Genomic DNA, 17765 nt, shown 5'->3' with positions numbered 1-17765 from the left:
CTTCACCCCAGCAAAGTCCACGAGGAAACCAGATTCACTTAACAACCGGATTACTAAATTAATCACTTAAATAAGTCACAAGAAAGGTTATGAGATGGAGAAAAAAAATTCACTTCATCAAATGTTTCACTTAGCAACAGAAATGTTCGGCTGGTAGCTGTAGAAAGTCTACTTTCTACAGCTGCAAGAAAAAAAAAGGCCCTTTCAGCTGAAAAGACACCCCAAATCCACCCTCCGAGCTCCTGAATTGTGAGATTTGGGGCTACGTCCAACCGAGTTGCGTCGGCCCAAGAGAAAAAAAAAAAAAACTCCGCTCAAAACCGGCCTTGGATGCAATGGGGTGCAGAAACCGGCATTCGACTCACTGCAACGGGTTTGCCATCTTTCCTTCTGGATATTTTGCATGGGGGGGGAGACAGGGGGGGTCTAATCTAAACCACCTGGGTGAGGGTGTAGGGCCTGAGCAGGCTCGCTCCTTGTGAGAAACGGAAGAAGAGGAATGCAAGGGAGGAAAACAAACGGGAGAATTTCAGCTCCTTGGCAGGAAGCCTTGGATTTCCCCAATCTTGTCAGCTTGGTTCTTCAAAAAGCAACTTTGCCGCAGCTGAAGGTTGATTTTATTCCTTCCCCCCCACCCCCAAAAAAAAAGCAAAAAAAAAAGCTGCAATCCAATCCTGGGAAACCTCCCGTTCATATCGGCGTCTTTTTTCCCCACCACCCTTCAAATAATGCAAATTTTTAAACGCAAAGACTTGGTTTAAATTCTTTGGAGGGCCGCTGTTTTCAGTCTCTAAGGCGTCACGATTCTGTCGTTTAGTTTGGGGCTGTGTCTGTGACTACAGGAGACCCCGATGGGCTCCAAAACAGTTGGAAAGGCCATCCAGAGTTACGAAAGTGACTCGCGACCGTTCCTCGCATTTACGACCGCCCTGGTTGCAGTGTCTCTGGTCAGGGGATCGATGTTTGTGACCTTCCTGGCTTTGCTTCCTACAAGCAGAGTCAATGGGGGGGGGGTAGGGGAAGTTTGGTTGTTCGCTTAACGACCGCATGATTGACATTACAACTGCAGGGATTCACTTAACAACGGTGGCAAAAAGGTCGTCAATCAGGCACAATTCACTGAACATTGCTTAGCAATGGAGAGTTCTGCTCCCAACTGTGGTCGTAAGTCAAGGACTATCCACAATGATTTATTTCCCAAACCATTTCTGGGAAACTGAGGCCTCTCTATAATCTTCCACCTATCAACCACACACATTTCTAATTTCTCCTCTTGTTTCCATTGCTCTAGTCTTAAATACCCCACAAATTGAAAATTTAAAACTGCGTTGGCCATCGTTCACCGAGCCAGTTAGTTTAACCATCATTCATGGTTAAAAATTTCTCCGACGTTCTGAATTTCAGATCACCCCAAAAGATTCATTCGGATTTCATTTCCTTTCTAAAGCTTTTTTTTTTCCTTTGGTTTGGTTTGGTTTGTTTTAAAGCCGACGGAGAAAGATCAAATCAGTATCTCTCTTTGTTTTGCTACTTCTAATGGTGGTGCAGATTTCTGCAGCATTCAAAATGCTGAAAATCCCAATCTTTAAAAGCAGGAAATATAATAGCAAGGAGTTGGTTGCGGAGCATATGCAAAGTTTTTTTTTCCCCCCTTCTTCCGGTTCTTTGGTTACCTAACGGCTGGAAATGTGAAGTCATTTGTCCTTCAGGTTTCCATGCATTCACTTCCGGTTCTCCTCTGAAAATCCTTCCCAGACGTTTTAGAGAGGCGAACTCTTGAAATTATGAATTTGAAACGCTTTTTTTCATAGAATGTTTTTTTTTTGGGGGGGGGAATAGACATTTGGTCCAAGACAACTGTTGGCTCCACCCCCGAAAAGCTTATCATGCATAACTCTTGCGTAAAATTCCTCCATTTTATGTGTTAATCCCATCATGGTGATCTTGACACTTTCCAATAATATCCCCCAGATGAAATCAACACTTAGACTGCTCGATTGGCCAATGAGTGGCGTGGTGGCCTAGGGGCAGAGCTCTCGCCTCATAATCAGGAGGCGGTGAGTTCGATCCTAGGTAGAGGCGGGTGTTTTTCTCTCTCTGGGCACGATGAGAATACATCTGCTGAACAAAACTCTGCACTGGCAACAGGAAGAGCATCCGGCCATTCAAACACTCTGCTAGTTCCATTCAGTTGCCCAGATTCCACCCCGCAAGGGATTATGGGGTCGTTAAATGATGATGATGATTGCTCAATTGGCCAATGAGATTCTTGGATAATACTTTTTTTCCAAGGGGAAAAAACCTCCTAAAAGCACCGGGGAAATCTTCAAAAAAGTTTCATACTTTAGAGAGATTTAAATAGCAAAGTACTAAAGACAGCCTTCTGGATTAAAAAGCGGCATTTAAGTGCTACATAAATAACATCTTCAGAGGACGCTCTCTCCTCCAACTGGTTCTTGGAAGTGTGAAAGACACTTGGCATGGCCCACAATCGATTCGGCAAAGGATGAAATTGTAACCCTGCGGACGGACGTCTCTGAGATGCCTTCAGCCGAGGGATGATGAAGTCCATAAATGTGTCTCCAAGAGGTGGACCTATGCCATAGATGGACGGTGTAGCCTAGCCCGACCTTCCAGAAAGCCTAGGACAAGTTCTCCGGATGCGTCAGGTAGGTGTTGTTGTCCTCGCACAAGGCGAGTTGGACGCTGGAGGCAAACCACCGCTTGGCACAGCCCAGCTGGTAGTTGAGCGTGGTCCGGTAAAGGTTTCTGGCACGTTTGGGGAAAATGATGGTTGTGCTTTGATACCGGAGAGGCTTCTGACGAGGCTCGAAAAGGAGCTGAGACTTGTAGTTGCGCCAAGTGCAGTTGGGGGCCACCGTGACAGACTCTCGGTAGGTGGTGATGGTTGGCGTGGGGTGGTAGAAGATGTCATCCCGGTAGTGTTTCTCCGAGCTGTACTTGATCTCCGAATTGCACCTGGGAGAGGGGAAAGAGAAGGTAAGGAGGGGAGGGGGAAATCCTGGTGGATCTAAGCCAGCATCTGTCACAGCTAACAACAACAAATAGAATAGAATAGAATAGAATAGAATAGAATAGAATAGAATAGAATAGAATAGAATAGAATAGAATAGAATAGAATAGAACAGAGTAGAGTAGAACAGAGTAGAGTAGAGTAGAGTAGAATAGAGTAGAATAGAGTAGAGTAGAATAGAGTGGGTAGGGTAGAGTAGGGTAGGGTAGGGTAGGGTAGGGTAGGGTAGAATAGAATAGAATAGAATAGAATAGAATAGAATAGAATAGAATAGAATAGAATAGAATAGAATAGAATAGAATAGAATAGAATAACAGAGTTGGAAGGGACCTTGGAGGTCTTCTAGTCCAACCCCCTGGTCAGGCAGGAAACCCTACACCACTTCAGACAAATGGTTATCCAACATCTTCTTAAAAACTTCCAGTGTTGGAGCATTCACAACTTCTGGAGGCAGGTTGTTCCACTGATGAATTGTTCTAACTGTCAGGGAATTTCTCCTTAGTTCTAGGTTGCTTCTCTCCTTGATTAGTTTCCACCCACTGCTTCTTGTCCTGCCTTCAGGTGCTTTGGAGAATAGGTTGACTAGAAGAGCCCTGGTGAAGTCTACAGAGATTCTCAATCACCCAGGTCCTGGTTGTCCCAAAGGCGCTTTTCCAAAAGGCAACTGGACTTTCTTGGGTTTTTTTTCCCTTGAAAACATTTTGCTTCCCATCCAAGAAGCTTCTTCCGTTCTAACTGAAGAATCCCCCACCATTCCTTAGAACGGAAGAAGCATCTTGGATGAGAAGCAAAAGATTTTCACGGAAAAAAAACCCCAAGGAAGTTCAGTTGCCTTTTTAGAAAGCACCCTCGAAACCTCTGGTGATGATGATGATGAATGCTTCTCATTGAACTTTGTTAGCTGTATCAACCCCAAATTCAACCTCCAAACTCAACCTTCTGAGGGTCTCTTCAGTGGTGTGTCTGCCCTTGAGGTAGGCCACACCACTATAGTTCTCTGGCTTGGAATAGCTATTCCTGTTTTTTTCTGAAGGGCTGTTATTTCTGCTTGGTCTTCCATCCTCTTTCTCCACAGGAATGTTCTGGAAAATTGTCTAAACCTGTGTTTCTCAGCCATGGCTTTCAAAACTTTTGGGAGTTGAAAAGGGTGGACTTCAACTCCCACGATTCCCCATGGTTGGGGAATTCTGGGAGTTGACCTCCATCCATCTTGAAGTTGCCAAGATTGGAAAATATTGGACTAACTAACCCATTTCTAAACCTTAACCGGAAGACATTTTGAGGGCACTGTTTGTCAATCTTGGCAACGTGAATATGCCGTGAACACTTGAAGTCCTCCTGTCTTAAAGTTCTCAAGGTTGAGAAACACTATTTTTAAGGAGGTGGTTTGCTCCCCTCTGCCAGATAATCTTCATGCTGAGCCCAGAAAGCCTTCTGTTAGCCATCTTTTATTTCGATCCTTGCCTACGCCAACGGGCTGGACTTGATGACCTCGAGAACCCGCTTCCCAATTCTATAATTCCATGATTAGCAAGTTGGCCAACGGCACTTTTGACAGTTTTTGGCAAAGCCAATGAAGTAGCAAGCTTTTCTGCTCTAAGAAAAACAGCTCTTTTCAACAGAAAACTGGCTGTGGGCAATTTGCTGCTTCCGTCTCTCTCTCTCTCTCTCTCTCTCTCTCTCTCTCTCTCTCTCTCTCTCTCTCTCTCTCTCTCTCTCTCTCTCTCTCTCCCCCTCTCCTCTCCTCTCCTCTCTTTCTCTTCTTTCTCTCTTCTCTTTCCTTTCTCTTGTCTCTCTCTTCTCTTCTCTTCTCTTCTCTTCTCTTTTCTCTTCTCTTCTCTTCTCTTCTCTTCTCTTCTCTTCTCTTCTCTCCTCTCCTCTCTCTCTTCTTTCTCTCTCTCCTTCCTCTCCTCTCTCTTCTCCTCTCTCCTTCCTCTCCTCTCTCTCTCCTCTCCTCTCTCTTTCTCTCCTCTCTCTTCTCTCCTCTCCTCTCTCTTCTTTCTCTCCTCTCTCTCTTCTTTCTCTCCTCTCTCGCTTCTTTCTTTCCTCTCCTCTCTTCTCTCTCCTCTCTCTCCTCTCCTCTCTCCCTCTCTTCTTTATCTCCTCTCTCTTTCTTCTCTCCTCTCCTCTCTCTCTCTTCTCTGCTCTCTCTCTCTCTCTCTCTCTCTCTGGGAAAAAATCAGCAGTAGCTGAAGCAACTGCAGCCCTGGTATAAAAAGATTAAACGCCAGGCGTGGCGTTTAGCATCTGCCAACGCCCTCAACCAGGCTTGGCCCGGAGCAGAGCAGGCGAAACACAATCTGTTTAATGAGTTTTGCAGTCAGTTCAGAGCCCTGCAGAGAATTTGGTGGGGAAAACACCAGGCTGGGTGGAGGAGACAATTGGGGGAAAAAAATAATACTAATAAAAAAAAAAAGGTACCCACAGTTGGCAGCCTCTTTGCAGATTTATCTTTCAAATAAGTTCCCAGCGACTTAGCAGCTACACCGCCCTGCAAAATGTGGCTGGGATATTTTCAGCCCATCCCTACCTTTGGCGATGACCCCTTTGGGGGAACGTTTAAGGCGTGGGAGATAATTTGATTTCAGCAGGGAGGCGTCAAGCTGCAAGCCCATTTATCTCCCTACCCATTTCGATGCACAGAACTCAAGGCCCAATTTTCTGCTTCAGATCTTGAGATAAATGCAATGCAAGACCTAAGTGCTTCCCACCTTCATCTCCCTCTCTTTGAAGTTCAGGCATTGCTAGCAACAGAAGAGAATAATTGCAACTCAGGGCTGAACTGTGGGGTCCTTTCTCAGCTTGGTTGTTTTCTTGCAAACGTTTCATGACCCAACTAGGTAACATCATCAGTGCTAGAAGGGAGTGGGGTTTGGGGGGAGGAGGAGGACGAGGACTGTGGGGTCCTTGGGGCTCTCTGAGCTTGGTTGTTTTCTTGCAAACGTTTCATGACCCAACTAGCTAAGATCATCAGTGCAGGGTGTGTGTGGAAGAGCAGGAGGAAGAGGAGGACTAAGTGGTCCATCTCCGAGCTTGGTGGTTTTCTTGCAGATGTCTCATGACCCAACTAGGTAACATCATCACTGCTAGGAGGGAGAGGGGTTTGTTCTCTGTTTATATATAAGTTACTTGCCCTGTCAGTATTGGTGGGAGCATTGATCTCTTCTTGGTAGTTCCTTGATTGGGTTATTGTTTATTGTTTGTGTATAAACAAACAGCAAGCCCACTCTCTTCTAGCACTGATGATGTTACCTAGTTGGGTCATGAAATGTCTGTCAGAAAACCACCCAGCTCAGAGAGCATCAATGACCCCACAGTTCCTCCTCCTCCTCCTCCTCCTCCCACCCACAAACCACTCTCTCTTCTAACACTGATGATGTTACCTAGTTGGGTCATGAAACATCTGCAAGAAAACCACCAAGCTCGGAGAGCCCCAAGGACCCCACAGTCCAAGCCATCGTTTCCCATCCTTCCTCATTCCCACAAAACCATTGCATTAAAACAGCCCTCAAATCCATCCATAAATTCTGCAACTTGTATTTCTTTTCTTGCAGGAGGTGGAGAAAGACCGAAGGCGCACCCAAGAGCAAGCTGTCTTGTTACCTGATTTCCTGTGCCGGCTCAGGGTTGACCTCTATGCTTTCTCCGAAAAACACCGGGTACATTCGAGGTCTGATTTCAGAAGCGTAGGAGTTCAGAAACACATAAGGAATCTGTAGGGAGAGAAAGGCAGGAAATCAACCAGGAATAATAGAAGAAGGGGAACAAATCCATCAACATTCTGGTCCTTATAAACCACTCTGAATTCCATCCGTGTTGCAGAAACCACTCAGCATCATAAGGCAGATGTAGACAGGCCCACAAAATTTTATTTTCGGATACAATCAAGGGAGGTAGAGTTGGAATCAGCTCCCCCTGAGGCTCCGGCCGGCTCCTGACCTCCGTACCTTCCACCACGAATTTAAAACATGGCTGTTCGCGGCACCTAGCCTGGACTGAGGGGGTTTTCGATTATTTTAACGGGTTTTAATATTTGTTTATGTATGTATTTTATGTTTTTATTGGTTTGTTTTAATTGTTGTGAGCCGCCCTGAGTCCTATGGAGATAGGGCGGCATATAAGTTATATTAAATAAATAAATAAATAATAAACACTAATATCACTCTATCAAGCCTTAGTAAGACCACACCTAGAATCCTGCATCCAGTTTTGGTCACCACACTATAAAAAAAGATGTTTGAGACTCTAGAAAGAGTGCAGAGAAGAGCAACCAGGATGATGAGGGGACTGGAGGCTAAAACATACGAAGAACGGTTGCAGGAACTGGGTACGTCTAATTTAATGAAAAGAAGGACCAGGGGAGACAGGATAGCAGGCTTCCAATATTTGAGGGGCTGCCATAGAGAGGAGGGGGTCAAGTTGTTTTCCAAGATACCTGAAGGCCAGACAAGGAATACTGGATGGAAAGTGATGAAGGAGAGATTCAACCTGGAAATAAGGAGGAATTTCCTGACAGGGAGAACAATCAACCAATGGAACAGAAGTTGCCTTCAGAAGTTGTGGGAGCTTCATCCCTGGAAGCTTTCAAGAAGAGACTGGACTGCCATCTGTCATGAATGGTGTAAGATCTCCTGCTTGGGCGGAGGGTTAGACTAGATGACCTACAAAGTCCCTTCCAACTCTATTAATCTGATACTAGTTGTAGTTGTACAGTAGTCTTCCACTTGTGACTGAAGAGACCATTTGAACTTCCAAGAGATTAGGGTTGGTCAAATGTTTTCCGAACTTGGCAACTTGAAGACGGATGGACTTCAACTCTCAGAATTCCTCATGGCTCATGGAGAATGCTGGGCGTTGAAGTCCACATATTTTAAAATTGCCGAAGTTAAGAGATACTGTTCTAAAACATCTGGAAATCTTCCCTTTAATTGGTTACGCATAAAGGCTGCAGCATTCCCAGCTGCAGGGGGCAATTTGCATGAAGGAAAAAAAAAACCCAAGATGATATTTTGGCATGAGATTTATGAAATAGCAGATGGGAATTTTCTGGATAGCAGCCTTTATCAGTATCCAGAGATGCATAAGGCTGTTTACATACTCCAGGGAGCATCAAAACGAAACAGAGAACAATGCAGGTTTTGGATGTGTGCAGAGTGTGTTGACTCAGGGCTCCAATCAGGAGCAACAATCGTCCTAAATCTTCCTGGTGCAAACAGAAAGAAAGGATATTAAAGAGCAGCAGGTGTATTTTTCCCTTGAACTGCCTGGAGAAGAAAAAATTTCCAAGCACAATGAGGGAGGGAGGGAGGGGCGGAGGGAGGGAGGGAGGGAGGAAGGAAGGAAGGAAGGAAGGAAGGAAGGAAGGAAGGAAGGAAGGAAGGAAAGACAAGGAGGGAGGGAGGAAGGACAAGGAGGGAGGGAGGAAGAAGAGAAATGAAGGGAGGGAAGGAGGAAGAAAGAAGGGACAGAACATGAGGGAGGGAGGGAGGAAGAAAGAAAGAAAGAAAGAAAGAAAGAAAGAAAGAAAGAAAGAAAGAAAGAAAGAAAGAAAGAAAGGACAGAAAAGGAGGGAGGAAGGAAGGACAGAAACAGAGGGAGGGAAGGAGAAAGGAAGGAAGGAAGTTCAGAAAAGAAGGGAGGGAGGACAGAAACAGAGGGAGAGAAGGAGGAAGGAAGGAAGAAAGAAAGAAAGAGAAAGAAAGAAAGAAAGAAAAAAGAAAGAAAGAAAGAAAGGACAGAAAAGGAGGGAGGGATGGAGGAAGGAAGAAAGGTCAGAAAAGGAGGGAGGAAGAAGGAAGGACAGAAAAGGAGGGAGGGATGGAGGAAGGGAGGAAGGAAGGAAGAACATCAGACAACCTAGAGAGAATCAAACTTCCCTGAAAATAAAACCCTGAACTATGAGCAAACAAAATGACATTCATTGCAAAAAGATAAGGGAAATCGGCACTGAATTAAAAGCCCTGACTGAAAGCCTGGAAAAAAAAAAAAAAAAAAAAAACAGAAAGCATCTCATACGCAAAGTTCTTAGGGACTAGCACTTTGCTTGGCATTGTTTGAAAGTTGACAGGAATGTCTTCCGGATTCTGTGCGGAACGAGGAACGAGCTTTTTTCTCCCTAATATTTCCTTTTAGAACCAGCACAACTTTTCTCTCTGAAATATATGCTCCTTTTACATTTACCTGCCGATACAGGAAAAGTCGGGGAGAATTCAGAGGGGTTTTAGCAGCTCAAAGAAGAGAGGAGACCCAAACCAGGAGGAGCGCAGAACAGCGATGCAACTTAAATATGAAATCGATGGTTGAGCAGGACTTTTCATTCTGTTCTGGATCTTCCAGTTGTCAGAGGCAAAACAAGGGAAGCCTTGTGAATCTTGGGTCTAAAGTGCCCCCCCCCCAAAAAACACAATTTCTATTTCTACCACCGCGGGAATCAAGCTACCCTTGAGGGGTTAAACGCAGAGATACACCACACACTTCTACAGCAAGCCTGCCAGGCACAATTTCAGTAACCACAAACAGACGAAGGCTTGAAATCCTAGCAATGCAACCGATACGTGGTGCCAGAACTAGAGGCACCCCTGGCCAAAAAAATGAAGAAAGAAAGAAAGAAAAAAACAAAACAAAACAAAACACCAACCCAAAATAAAAACAATCTTAGGCCAAGGAATCTTAGCTCGGTGCCAAGGCAGCAGGAATGGGACACTCTGAAGAAATTGGGGAAGGCGCTTCCTGCAAGGCATAACGCCTTCGTGGCCATGATTTCCAGAGCCCCCACCCGGAATCCTGCATCCAGTTTTGGTCACCGCATTATGAAAAAAGAGGTTGAGACTTTTGGGGGAAGAAAAAGTGCAAAGAAGAGCAACTAGGATGATCAAAGGCCTGGAGACTAAAACATACGAAGAATGGTTGCAGGTCTTGGATCTGGCTAAGAGCAATGGCAACACTACTCCCAATTCTGGTCATAGGTTGAGGACTTCCTTAAGGACGCAGGAGAGGACTGATTTGGAAAAGCTGAAGCAGGCTTGGATTTAAGCAGGGTTGGGAGACCACTAGGAGATGCCAGAGAAGAGCAACGAAGATGATCAAAGGCCTGGAGAATAAAACATATGAAGAACGGTTGCAGGAACTGGATATGTTTAGTCTAGAGAAAAGAAGAATTAGGGGTGACATGATAGCAGTCTTCCAGTATTTGAGGGGCTGCCACGAAGAAAAGGGGGTCAAATTATTTTCCAAAGCACTGGAGGGCAGGACAAGAAACAATGGGTGGAAAATAATCAAGGAGAGAAGCAACCCGGAATTAAGGAGAAACTTCCCAACAGTGAGGACAATTAACCAGTGGAACAGCTGGCCTCCAGAAATTGTGGGCGCTCCATCACTGGAGGTTTTGAAGAAGAGATTAGACAGTCAATTATCTGATATGGTATAAGTTCTCCTGCTTGAGCAGGGGGCTGGACTAGATGACCTCCAAAATCCCTCCCAGCTCTGTTCTGATTGATAGGTTTGACTCTCTTTTCTGGCAAATCCAGGAGGAGCCATCAAGAGAAGGATCAACGCAGGAGGGCTAGCAAACTTTCAGAGTTACAATGGCACTGAAAAAAGTGACTTTTTGCCGGTTCTCGCACTTACAACCATTGCCCATGGTCACCCATCCCCATGGTCACGTGTTCAAAATTCGGGCACTTGGCATTTATGACAGTTGCTGCATTCGTCTGATGGACTACCATGTGTCAGAAATGGTGTAGGGTTTCCTGCTTGGGTGGGTAGAGGGTTGGACTAGATGACCTACAAGGCAGTGATGGGATTCACGTAATTTAACAACCGGTTCTCTGCCCTAATGATTTCTTCCAACAACCAGTTTGCCAAACTGCTCAGAAAGTTAACAGCCGGTTCTCCCGAAGTGGTGCGAACCGGCTGAATCCCACTACTGCTACAAGGTCCCTTCCAACTCTGTTTATATGTAATCTATAATCCTGGGGTCACGCGATCACCATTTGCCACCTTCCCAGCCAGCTTCTGATAAGCAAAAGTCAACATGGGAAGCCGGATTCGCTTAACGGCCGCACAAGTCACTTAACGACGGCCGGGATTCGCTTAAGAACCATGATGAAAAAAGGAGGTGAAATCGGAGGCGACTCGCTTCACAAAACCTAGGCCTTGCTTAGCAAAGGGAAATTCTGCTCCCAACTGTGGCCGTAAAACGAGGACTACCTGTAAGGGATTCACTCGCAAACACAACTTGTGACTTTTCCTAAGAAGATCCGAGAAGTATACAAATTCAGAAAATCCTCACGCCAAGATGCTCAACCCGGAGACAGGTTTTAAAAAAAATTAAAAATCCAGCACATCCTTAAACTGGGTTTAATGTGAATCTTGGCTAGCTCTTTTTCAAGCCAGCCAATGGTTTCTGTGTTACAGAAATCAATTCCTTGGGGTTCCTTGAGGTTGCAAATCCAGAACCCAAAGATTTTGTTTTTTTCCTCCTTTGTTTGTTTAGAGAGGGACAGATTAGCAAGTTTCCGCCAGCCAACTGAGGGGAGGGGACCTGCCAAGACCTCAATTTTCCCAAGGAAAGTCTGCCATAAAGACAATTTAAAAAACAAAACAAAACTGTAGGGCCTCTTCATTTTTTAATCTGACTGCCGGAACAAGTAAAGCTCGGACTCTGGAAAATTCTTGTTGTTGTTGTTAAATATTTTTGTTTTATATCACATATTCCATTTCTCTGTTGAACAGTGTGTTTTCTAGGTGTCCAAAGTGTTAACATATAAACATCATCATAATCATTATAATATATACAAATACCAAATTTATATTTCCCTGTTAAAGGGAGACTAGTATAGATCTATTTCAAGCTATTTAGCTCTCATCAGCTAGCTCTACCCTTCCTTGGATTCAAACTTGGACTGCCTGCATGTTAGGCAGTTGTATTAACCTCTGAGCCACAAGTTCTCCTCCCTTCATCAGCTTGATATATTAATATATATGCGATAATATCAATTGTTATTGAAAAGTATACTATTTTAGAAAAGTATACTATACTAGTATCGATTATACAACCCTCAAAATATTTATCCATCAGTTTTTCTTTCTCATGTAGTCTATATATCACATAAATTCACTCCTCTATTCTCAGTCTCTGTCAATTAATCATTTGTAGAATAGTTCCCATGTTATAAAATTTAATGTAAATTTTAATGTAAATTTTAATTTGTTCTTAACCTGGGGTTTTAAATTGTCTTGGGCTAAATTGATTTAATTCGATTTTACTTCTGCTCTTAAATTTTTGTATTTTATGTGTTTTATCTTGTGCCTGTTCACCGCCCTGAGTCCTTCGGGAGTAGGGCGGTATAGAAATGAAATGAAATGACATGACATGAAATGAAATGAAATGAATAAAATATTCCGAGTCTTCTTTTCCTTTGATGTTTAGGGTTAGGGTTAAAAAACTGTAGGGCCTCTTCATTTTTTAATCTGATCGCCGGAAGAAGTAAAGCTCGCGCTCTGGAAAATTCTAATTTTTTTTTCTTTTTCTTTCTGTACTTAGAAATTTGTAGACTTTCTGTAGTAGGTGGCTCAGTGGCTAAGACACTAAGCTTGTCGATCAGAAAGGTCGGCAGTTCAGCGGTTCGAATCCCTAAGTTGGACTAGATGACCTCCAAGGCCCCTTCCAACTCTGTCACTGTTAAATCCATGGAACTGAGCTCCGCTGAGCTCATGGATGAATTGCAACTGGTTTTCACACAAACCCACACAGACCAAAATGTCCACTCGCCCACATTTTGCTCCGGTCGTGGCTAAATGCACAGGACACTTGTCCTCAGTGTGGTGAAGAACTTACAGATGTTACAGAACTTACAGAACTTACAAAACACGTAACTATGGCTTGCTAATTAATTTAGCGTGCGAGGGGATACCGCCCAATTAATTATTTTAGGAGATAACACGTTCCGCCTTCGTCCTTAGCATTTCACAACCTTAATCCGTTTTGGTTAATCTAGACGCTTCCTCATGCTTTTGACTCTCTCCCACTCTCTCTCTCTCTCCTCCATGAGGACTGGGAACCTGAAACTTTCCACAAACACACTGGCCCAGCCAATATAATATCCTGCAGAAACTTGGCCTGCTGAGCCCCACCCTTGTTGTGTGAAACGAGACTCGTCTTCCAAATAAGAAAATAGAACAAAACTGGATTCCTATATATATATAATGTTCCGGATGCAAAACATAATTAAACCAAATATTTCAGTATTTAATGACTAGCCGATGGTCAAGCAATCAGACATCTGGGAATTTTTTTTAAAAAAATAATAGAAACATTACCATGCCTGCAATTTGGATGAGAAACGGTGATAGTTCAACCAGCAAACCAGTCCACCAATAGTATCGGTTTCCAAGCTAATTCATTCCAGAAAAGCAAATGGTATGGAGTTGTTGCAATTGGTTTTTATTAATTTTATCCCGTCTTTGTCGTTTTTATAAATAACTCAAGGCGGCAAACATATCTAATCCGTCTTCCTCTTTACCCCACAACAACAACAGCCCTGTGAAGTGGGTTGGGCTGGGAGAGAGAGAGATTGGTTCAAGGTTACCCAACTGGTTTTTGTGCTTCAGGCAGGACTAGAATTCCCAGTCTCCTGGTGATTGGCACAAAGTCACCCAACCCGCTTTCATGCCAAAGGTGGGACTACAACTCCCAGTCTCCTGGTGATTCGCACAAAGTCACCCAGCCCGCTTTTTTTTTTTTTTTTTTTTTTTAATTTGATTTATATGCCGCCCTTCTCCGGAGACTCAGGGCGGCTTACAATGCGTTAAGCAATAGCCTTCATTCTATTGTATATTTTTTATACAAAGTCAGCTTATTGCCCCCACAAACTGGGTCCTCATTTCACCTACCTTAGAAAGGATGGAAGGCTGAGTCAACCTTGAGCCTTGGAGAGATTTGAACCAGCAGAAATTGCAGGCAGCTGTGTTAATAACAGGGTTCATTAACCACTGTACCATCAAGGCTTTCATGCCTAAGGCGAAACTACAACTCCCAGTCTCCTGGTGATTGGCACAAAGTCACCCAGCCCGCTTTCATGCCTAAGGCAGGACTACAACTCACTGTCTTCTTGTTATTGGCCCAAAGTCACCCAGCTGGCTTTCATGTCTAAGGTAGAACTAGAACTCACAGACTCCTGGTGATTGACTTAAAGTCACCCAGCCGGTTTTCACACTTAAGGCGAGACTAGAATTCTTCCTCTCTTGGTGATTGGCCCAAAATCACCCAACCCGCTTTCATGTCTAAGGCAGGACTACAACTCTCAGTTTCCTGGTGATTGGCACAAAGTCACCCAGCCCGCTTTCATGCCTAAGGCGGAACTAGAACTCACCGTCTCTGGCTTTCAATGATTCAGCACCTAAAGCACGTTCAGCTATTACAGCACGTAGAGCCTCCACCTCGGCAAGAAACTACTTGCAAAGATTGCAGCAATCCAAATTAAAATCTGAGTTTCTTTGAACGAGGCCGGCAAATTGCAAAGTCAAATTCACAGACACACACACAGAGAGAAAGTCCAAAGTAAAATAATAATAATAATAATAATCATTGCCTAACTTACCAGCTTCCCTTCCGGACCATCTCTCGCGGGCCCCTGATCCAGGATTTCTGTGCAGGAATTCTTGTCCACGGCTTTGTTCTCAGCTCCGCCCGGAGACAAGGAGTAGAAAGGGGGGCTCGGGCTGGGGGGCAGCCCCGAATCAGGACTGTCCAGCAAGCTTTCCCGGTTCTTCTCCTTGTTGGTGTTGTCCATACCTTGGAACTGTAGGTGACCCACCATGACTGGGGGGTGGGGGGGAGGAGGAGGAGGAAGGTGGAAAGAAAAGTGGGTCAGGAAGATGAAATCCACCAAGCTGCCAAATAATAATAATAATAATAATCCACCTCTTCCTGGGGGGGGCAAGAACGGGGAGCAGGGTGGGGTAGGCAATTCATTTTCCCAAGGGGCACACCTGAGAAACTGGGCCTGTTGTGGAGAGCCAAATCGACAAGGGGTGGGAAAGTGCATTGCACGCACGCATGTAAATTGAAAAAAACAAAACAAAATAGCAGTTGGCTTTTAAACTAAAAACGACGTCCGTTGTATTGCTGCGTGCATGTCGTACATTTATTTATGCGTGATTTCTATTTTTCTTTTTTTTTTATAAAGTTTTTTTTTATTTTTTAAGACAAACAAACATATAGTAGTGCATCATTTCTTCCATGTGACATTTTGGTGTTATCTTCAAAAGTTTCTTCTCTTCTCTCTTCAATCTCACCAAGTCCATTACAAAGATTTTTCACTAAATATAATATTCTAATTACAACAATTTTTTAAAAAATCTCTTTTAAAAACTTATTTGTATCCCTTTTCTAACCAATAGTAAAATGTATTCCATATCTTAAAATATTCTGAATCTTCCCTTTCCTTTAGCATCATAGTTAATCTATTCATTTCTGCACAATTTACGTGATTTCTGTTTTCCAAAGGACCTCACGTAGGCTGGACTGGGGCAGCCAAAGGGCCAGATGTGGCCTGGGGGACCCTGAAATGCCCAGGTTTGGCCAAGAGCAAGGGGGCAGGAGAGGGTAGCTGCCCCCTTCCTCTTGGCCAAACCTGTGGTCAAAGATTCAAAAGATTACGGTTGAGATACTGCTGGTCCTTTTTAGCACAGCCTACCTTGAAAGGTGGTTAGGAGGCTCTTCCAATACTTCTGTTTCTCAGAGGCAGGATTAAGGGGGAGCTGCTGGGGGTCCAGAAGAGTCCGTCTCAAGCCCCCCAATGCTCATGGGGTGACCTTTCCCAGTCTCAGCTCAAGCTAGGAAGGAAAAGAATCAAGAATTAAGTCTCACCCAGAGTATCCGAAGATGAGAAATAGCAAAATGAAAGAGCGGTTATCTTCAGCACAGCTCCCAAGCCGAGATTTGGGGTCTGGCAATCCCTCTGGAGCCCCCCCCCCCCATCTGCTTCTAAGGGTTGGTCTTCACACAGACAGACAGACAGACAGACAGACATTCAACCTGCAACAAGAATTGCAGACTCTGCTAGCAACCTTAAACTGGAATGCAAAGTCTTCCAAAACCTTGACTTTAAATCCCGCATTCTGCTCACCACGGAGTTGCAAACCCACAGGTAAGTTTGCGGGGTTCCCCCCAAAAGAGTTGGCGCCCTTTCCCAAATTGGGAAAAGGTGCTGGTTTTTGCCTGCCCCAAAGACAGGCTCGCTCTCCTTCAGGGTTTGAAGGAAAGCCAGATCCTTCTTAAAAACAAAAACAAAGAAACCCAATTTAGAAGAAATGAGGGAGCAATATTCATCTCACTCTTCCTGCAACCTCCACCCGAAATAACGATTCCGCCCCCCTTCCAGGAATCGGCCAAAGCCTCTCAAGGCGCTTCTTCTGCTCCGTTCCACCCCCTGACCCGACCTGCCTTCCTCTACCCTGAGTTGCATCCACACGTTCATTTCCAATTCTGAACCTTCGGGAAAGCTGGCTGGGGAAAAAACAACCCGTCCATCTTCCTGCGCCCCAGAGACCCGCGGTTGAGTTCCCAGGAGAGTTGGGAGTTCCTTCGCCTGAGACTCCCCGGTTCCAACGGGTCCCGGGGAAGACGAGCCAGCCCGACCGGAGCGCGGAGATTCCTCGGGACGCTTCTGCCCATAGCCGACCCCAACCCCAACCCAGCCCAGCCTAGCCAAGGTCCCCGCTCCGGAGCCCCGATCGCACCAGCGCGCACATCGTCCGGGGCGCACAGTTTGCACCCTCCGCTCCGGGGCAATCCAGTGCCCGGGTGGGCGAGTGGGTGAGCGGGTAAGTGGGTGGGTGTCCGGGGGTCCCCAGCTGCTTCTCCCAGCCTCCTGCCTCTGCCCCGGCTCCGCTGTTGCTCGGAGGATCCCGGAGCGCAGGATGGAGAAGGCGCAGAGCTAGCGGGCGATGTCCAGCGGCGCGCCCCCTCCTTCCTTCCTTCCTTCCTTCCTTCCTTTCTTTCCTTCCTTCCCTTCCTCCTTCCCTCTTTTCTTCCCTCCTTCCTTCCCTCTCTTTCCCTCCTTCCTTCCTTCCTCCCTCCCTCCCTCTTTCCTTTCCTCCCTCCTTCCCTCCCTTCTTCCTCCCTCTTTCCTTCCTTCCTTCCTTCCTTCCTCCCTTCCTCTTTCCTTCCCTCCCTCCCTCCCTCCCTCTCTCCCTCCCTCCCTCCTTCCTTCCTTCCTTTCTTCCTTCCTTCCTTCCTTCCCTCTTTTCTTCCCCCCTTCCTTCCCCCCTTCCTTCCTTCCCTCCCTCCCTCTTTCCCTCCTTCCTTCTCCCTTCTCCCTCCCAGCCCCTTGGCCGGCTGGAGCAGCGCGAAACGGAGCCCGGCCAGCCCCAAGCCCTACGTGGGAGCGGCGAGCTCTTCTGCAGCGCGGCGGCGGTGGCTCCGCTCCAGCTGCAGCTCCCTTCGGTCCCCGAGGCGAGCCCGGCCCGGACCCCGAGCGGAGCCTCCCGGCTGCTCCTCCTCCGCCGCCGCCTCTTTCCCCTCCCCGAGCCTGGCCCGCCTCCTCCTCCTCCTCCTCCTCGCGAGCAGCGGAGCCAGCCCCTCGCTCTCCCCTCTCCCCAGCAAGCTCGTCTTGGTGGTCGTGGGGTCGGCTCCTCCCTCCCTTTCTGCTTCTGGGTGGGGACGCGTCCACACGTGCGCTTTTTGGAGAGGGGCGAGGGTTGCGCTGGGGGGGGGGGAGATTGGGCT

General features: G+C 45.9%; 1 protein-coding gene across 3 annotated transcripts; it reads right to left on the bottom strand.

Annotated features, from left to right (window-relative positions):
• Window positions 1–2619: 2619 nt before the first annotated feature.
• On the bottom strand, window positions 2620–17509 carry RFLNA (refilin A). Of its 3 annotated transcripts, none has more exons than XM_070951076.1 (5): window positions 17419–17509; window positions 15733–15871; window positions 14635–14855; window positions 6638–6747; window positions 2620–2979 (listed from the first exon to the last, which is right to left on the bottom strand). In XM_070951076.1, the coding sequence occupies exons 3-5, from the start codon at window positions 14851–14853 to the stop codon at window positions 2643–2645; spliced, it is 666 nt and encodes a 221-aa protein (XP_070807177.1). In that variant the 5' UTR covers window positions 14854–14855; window positions 15733–15871; window positions 17419–17509; the 3' UTR covers window positions 2620–2642. The 3 variants fall into 3 exon arrangements, with proteins under 3 accessions (XP_070807177.1, XP_070807176.1, XP_070807179.1); XM_070951075.1 differs by lacking the exon at window positions 17419–17509 and adding an exon at window positions 16778–16832; XM_070951078.1 differs by lacking the exon at window positions 17419–17509 and adding an exon at window positions 16492–16549.
• Between the last annotated feature and the right edge of the window lie 256 nt (window positions 17510–17765).

This window comes from Pituophis catenifer, unplaced genomic scaffold (assembly GCF_029215685.1).
Source record: "Pituophis catenifer annectens isolate HBS135680 unplaced genomic scaffold, rPitCat1.0.hap2 SCAF_10, whole genome shotgun sequence".
In the NCBI taxonomy this organism is placed as follows: Eukaryota; Metazoa; Chordata; class Lepidosauria; order Squamata; family Colubridae; genus Pituophis; species Pituophis catenifer.
Note: the sequence above shows the minus strand (reverse complement) of the source record. Positions and strands in the feature narration are given on the sequence as shown.

Bases quoted from the DNA above. Each gene is read 5' to 3' on its own strand.
- RFLNA (XM_070951076.1), bottom strand. From the start codon at position 14,853: ATGGTGGGTCACCTACAGTTCCAAGGTATGGACAACACCAACAAGGAG. The intron at 6,748-14,634 runs GTAAGTTAGGCA...CTCTCCCTACAG, and splicing joins ATGGTCCGGAAGGGAAGCTG to ATTCCTTATGTGTTTCTGAA. The intron at 2,980-6,637 runs GTAACAAGACAG...CCCCTCTCCCAG, and splicing joins GAGCCGGCACAGGAAATCAG to GTGCAATTCGGAGATCAAGT.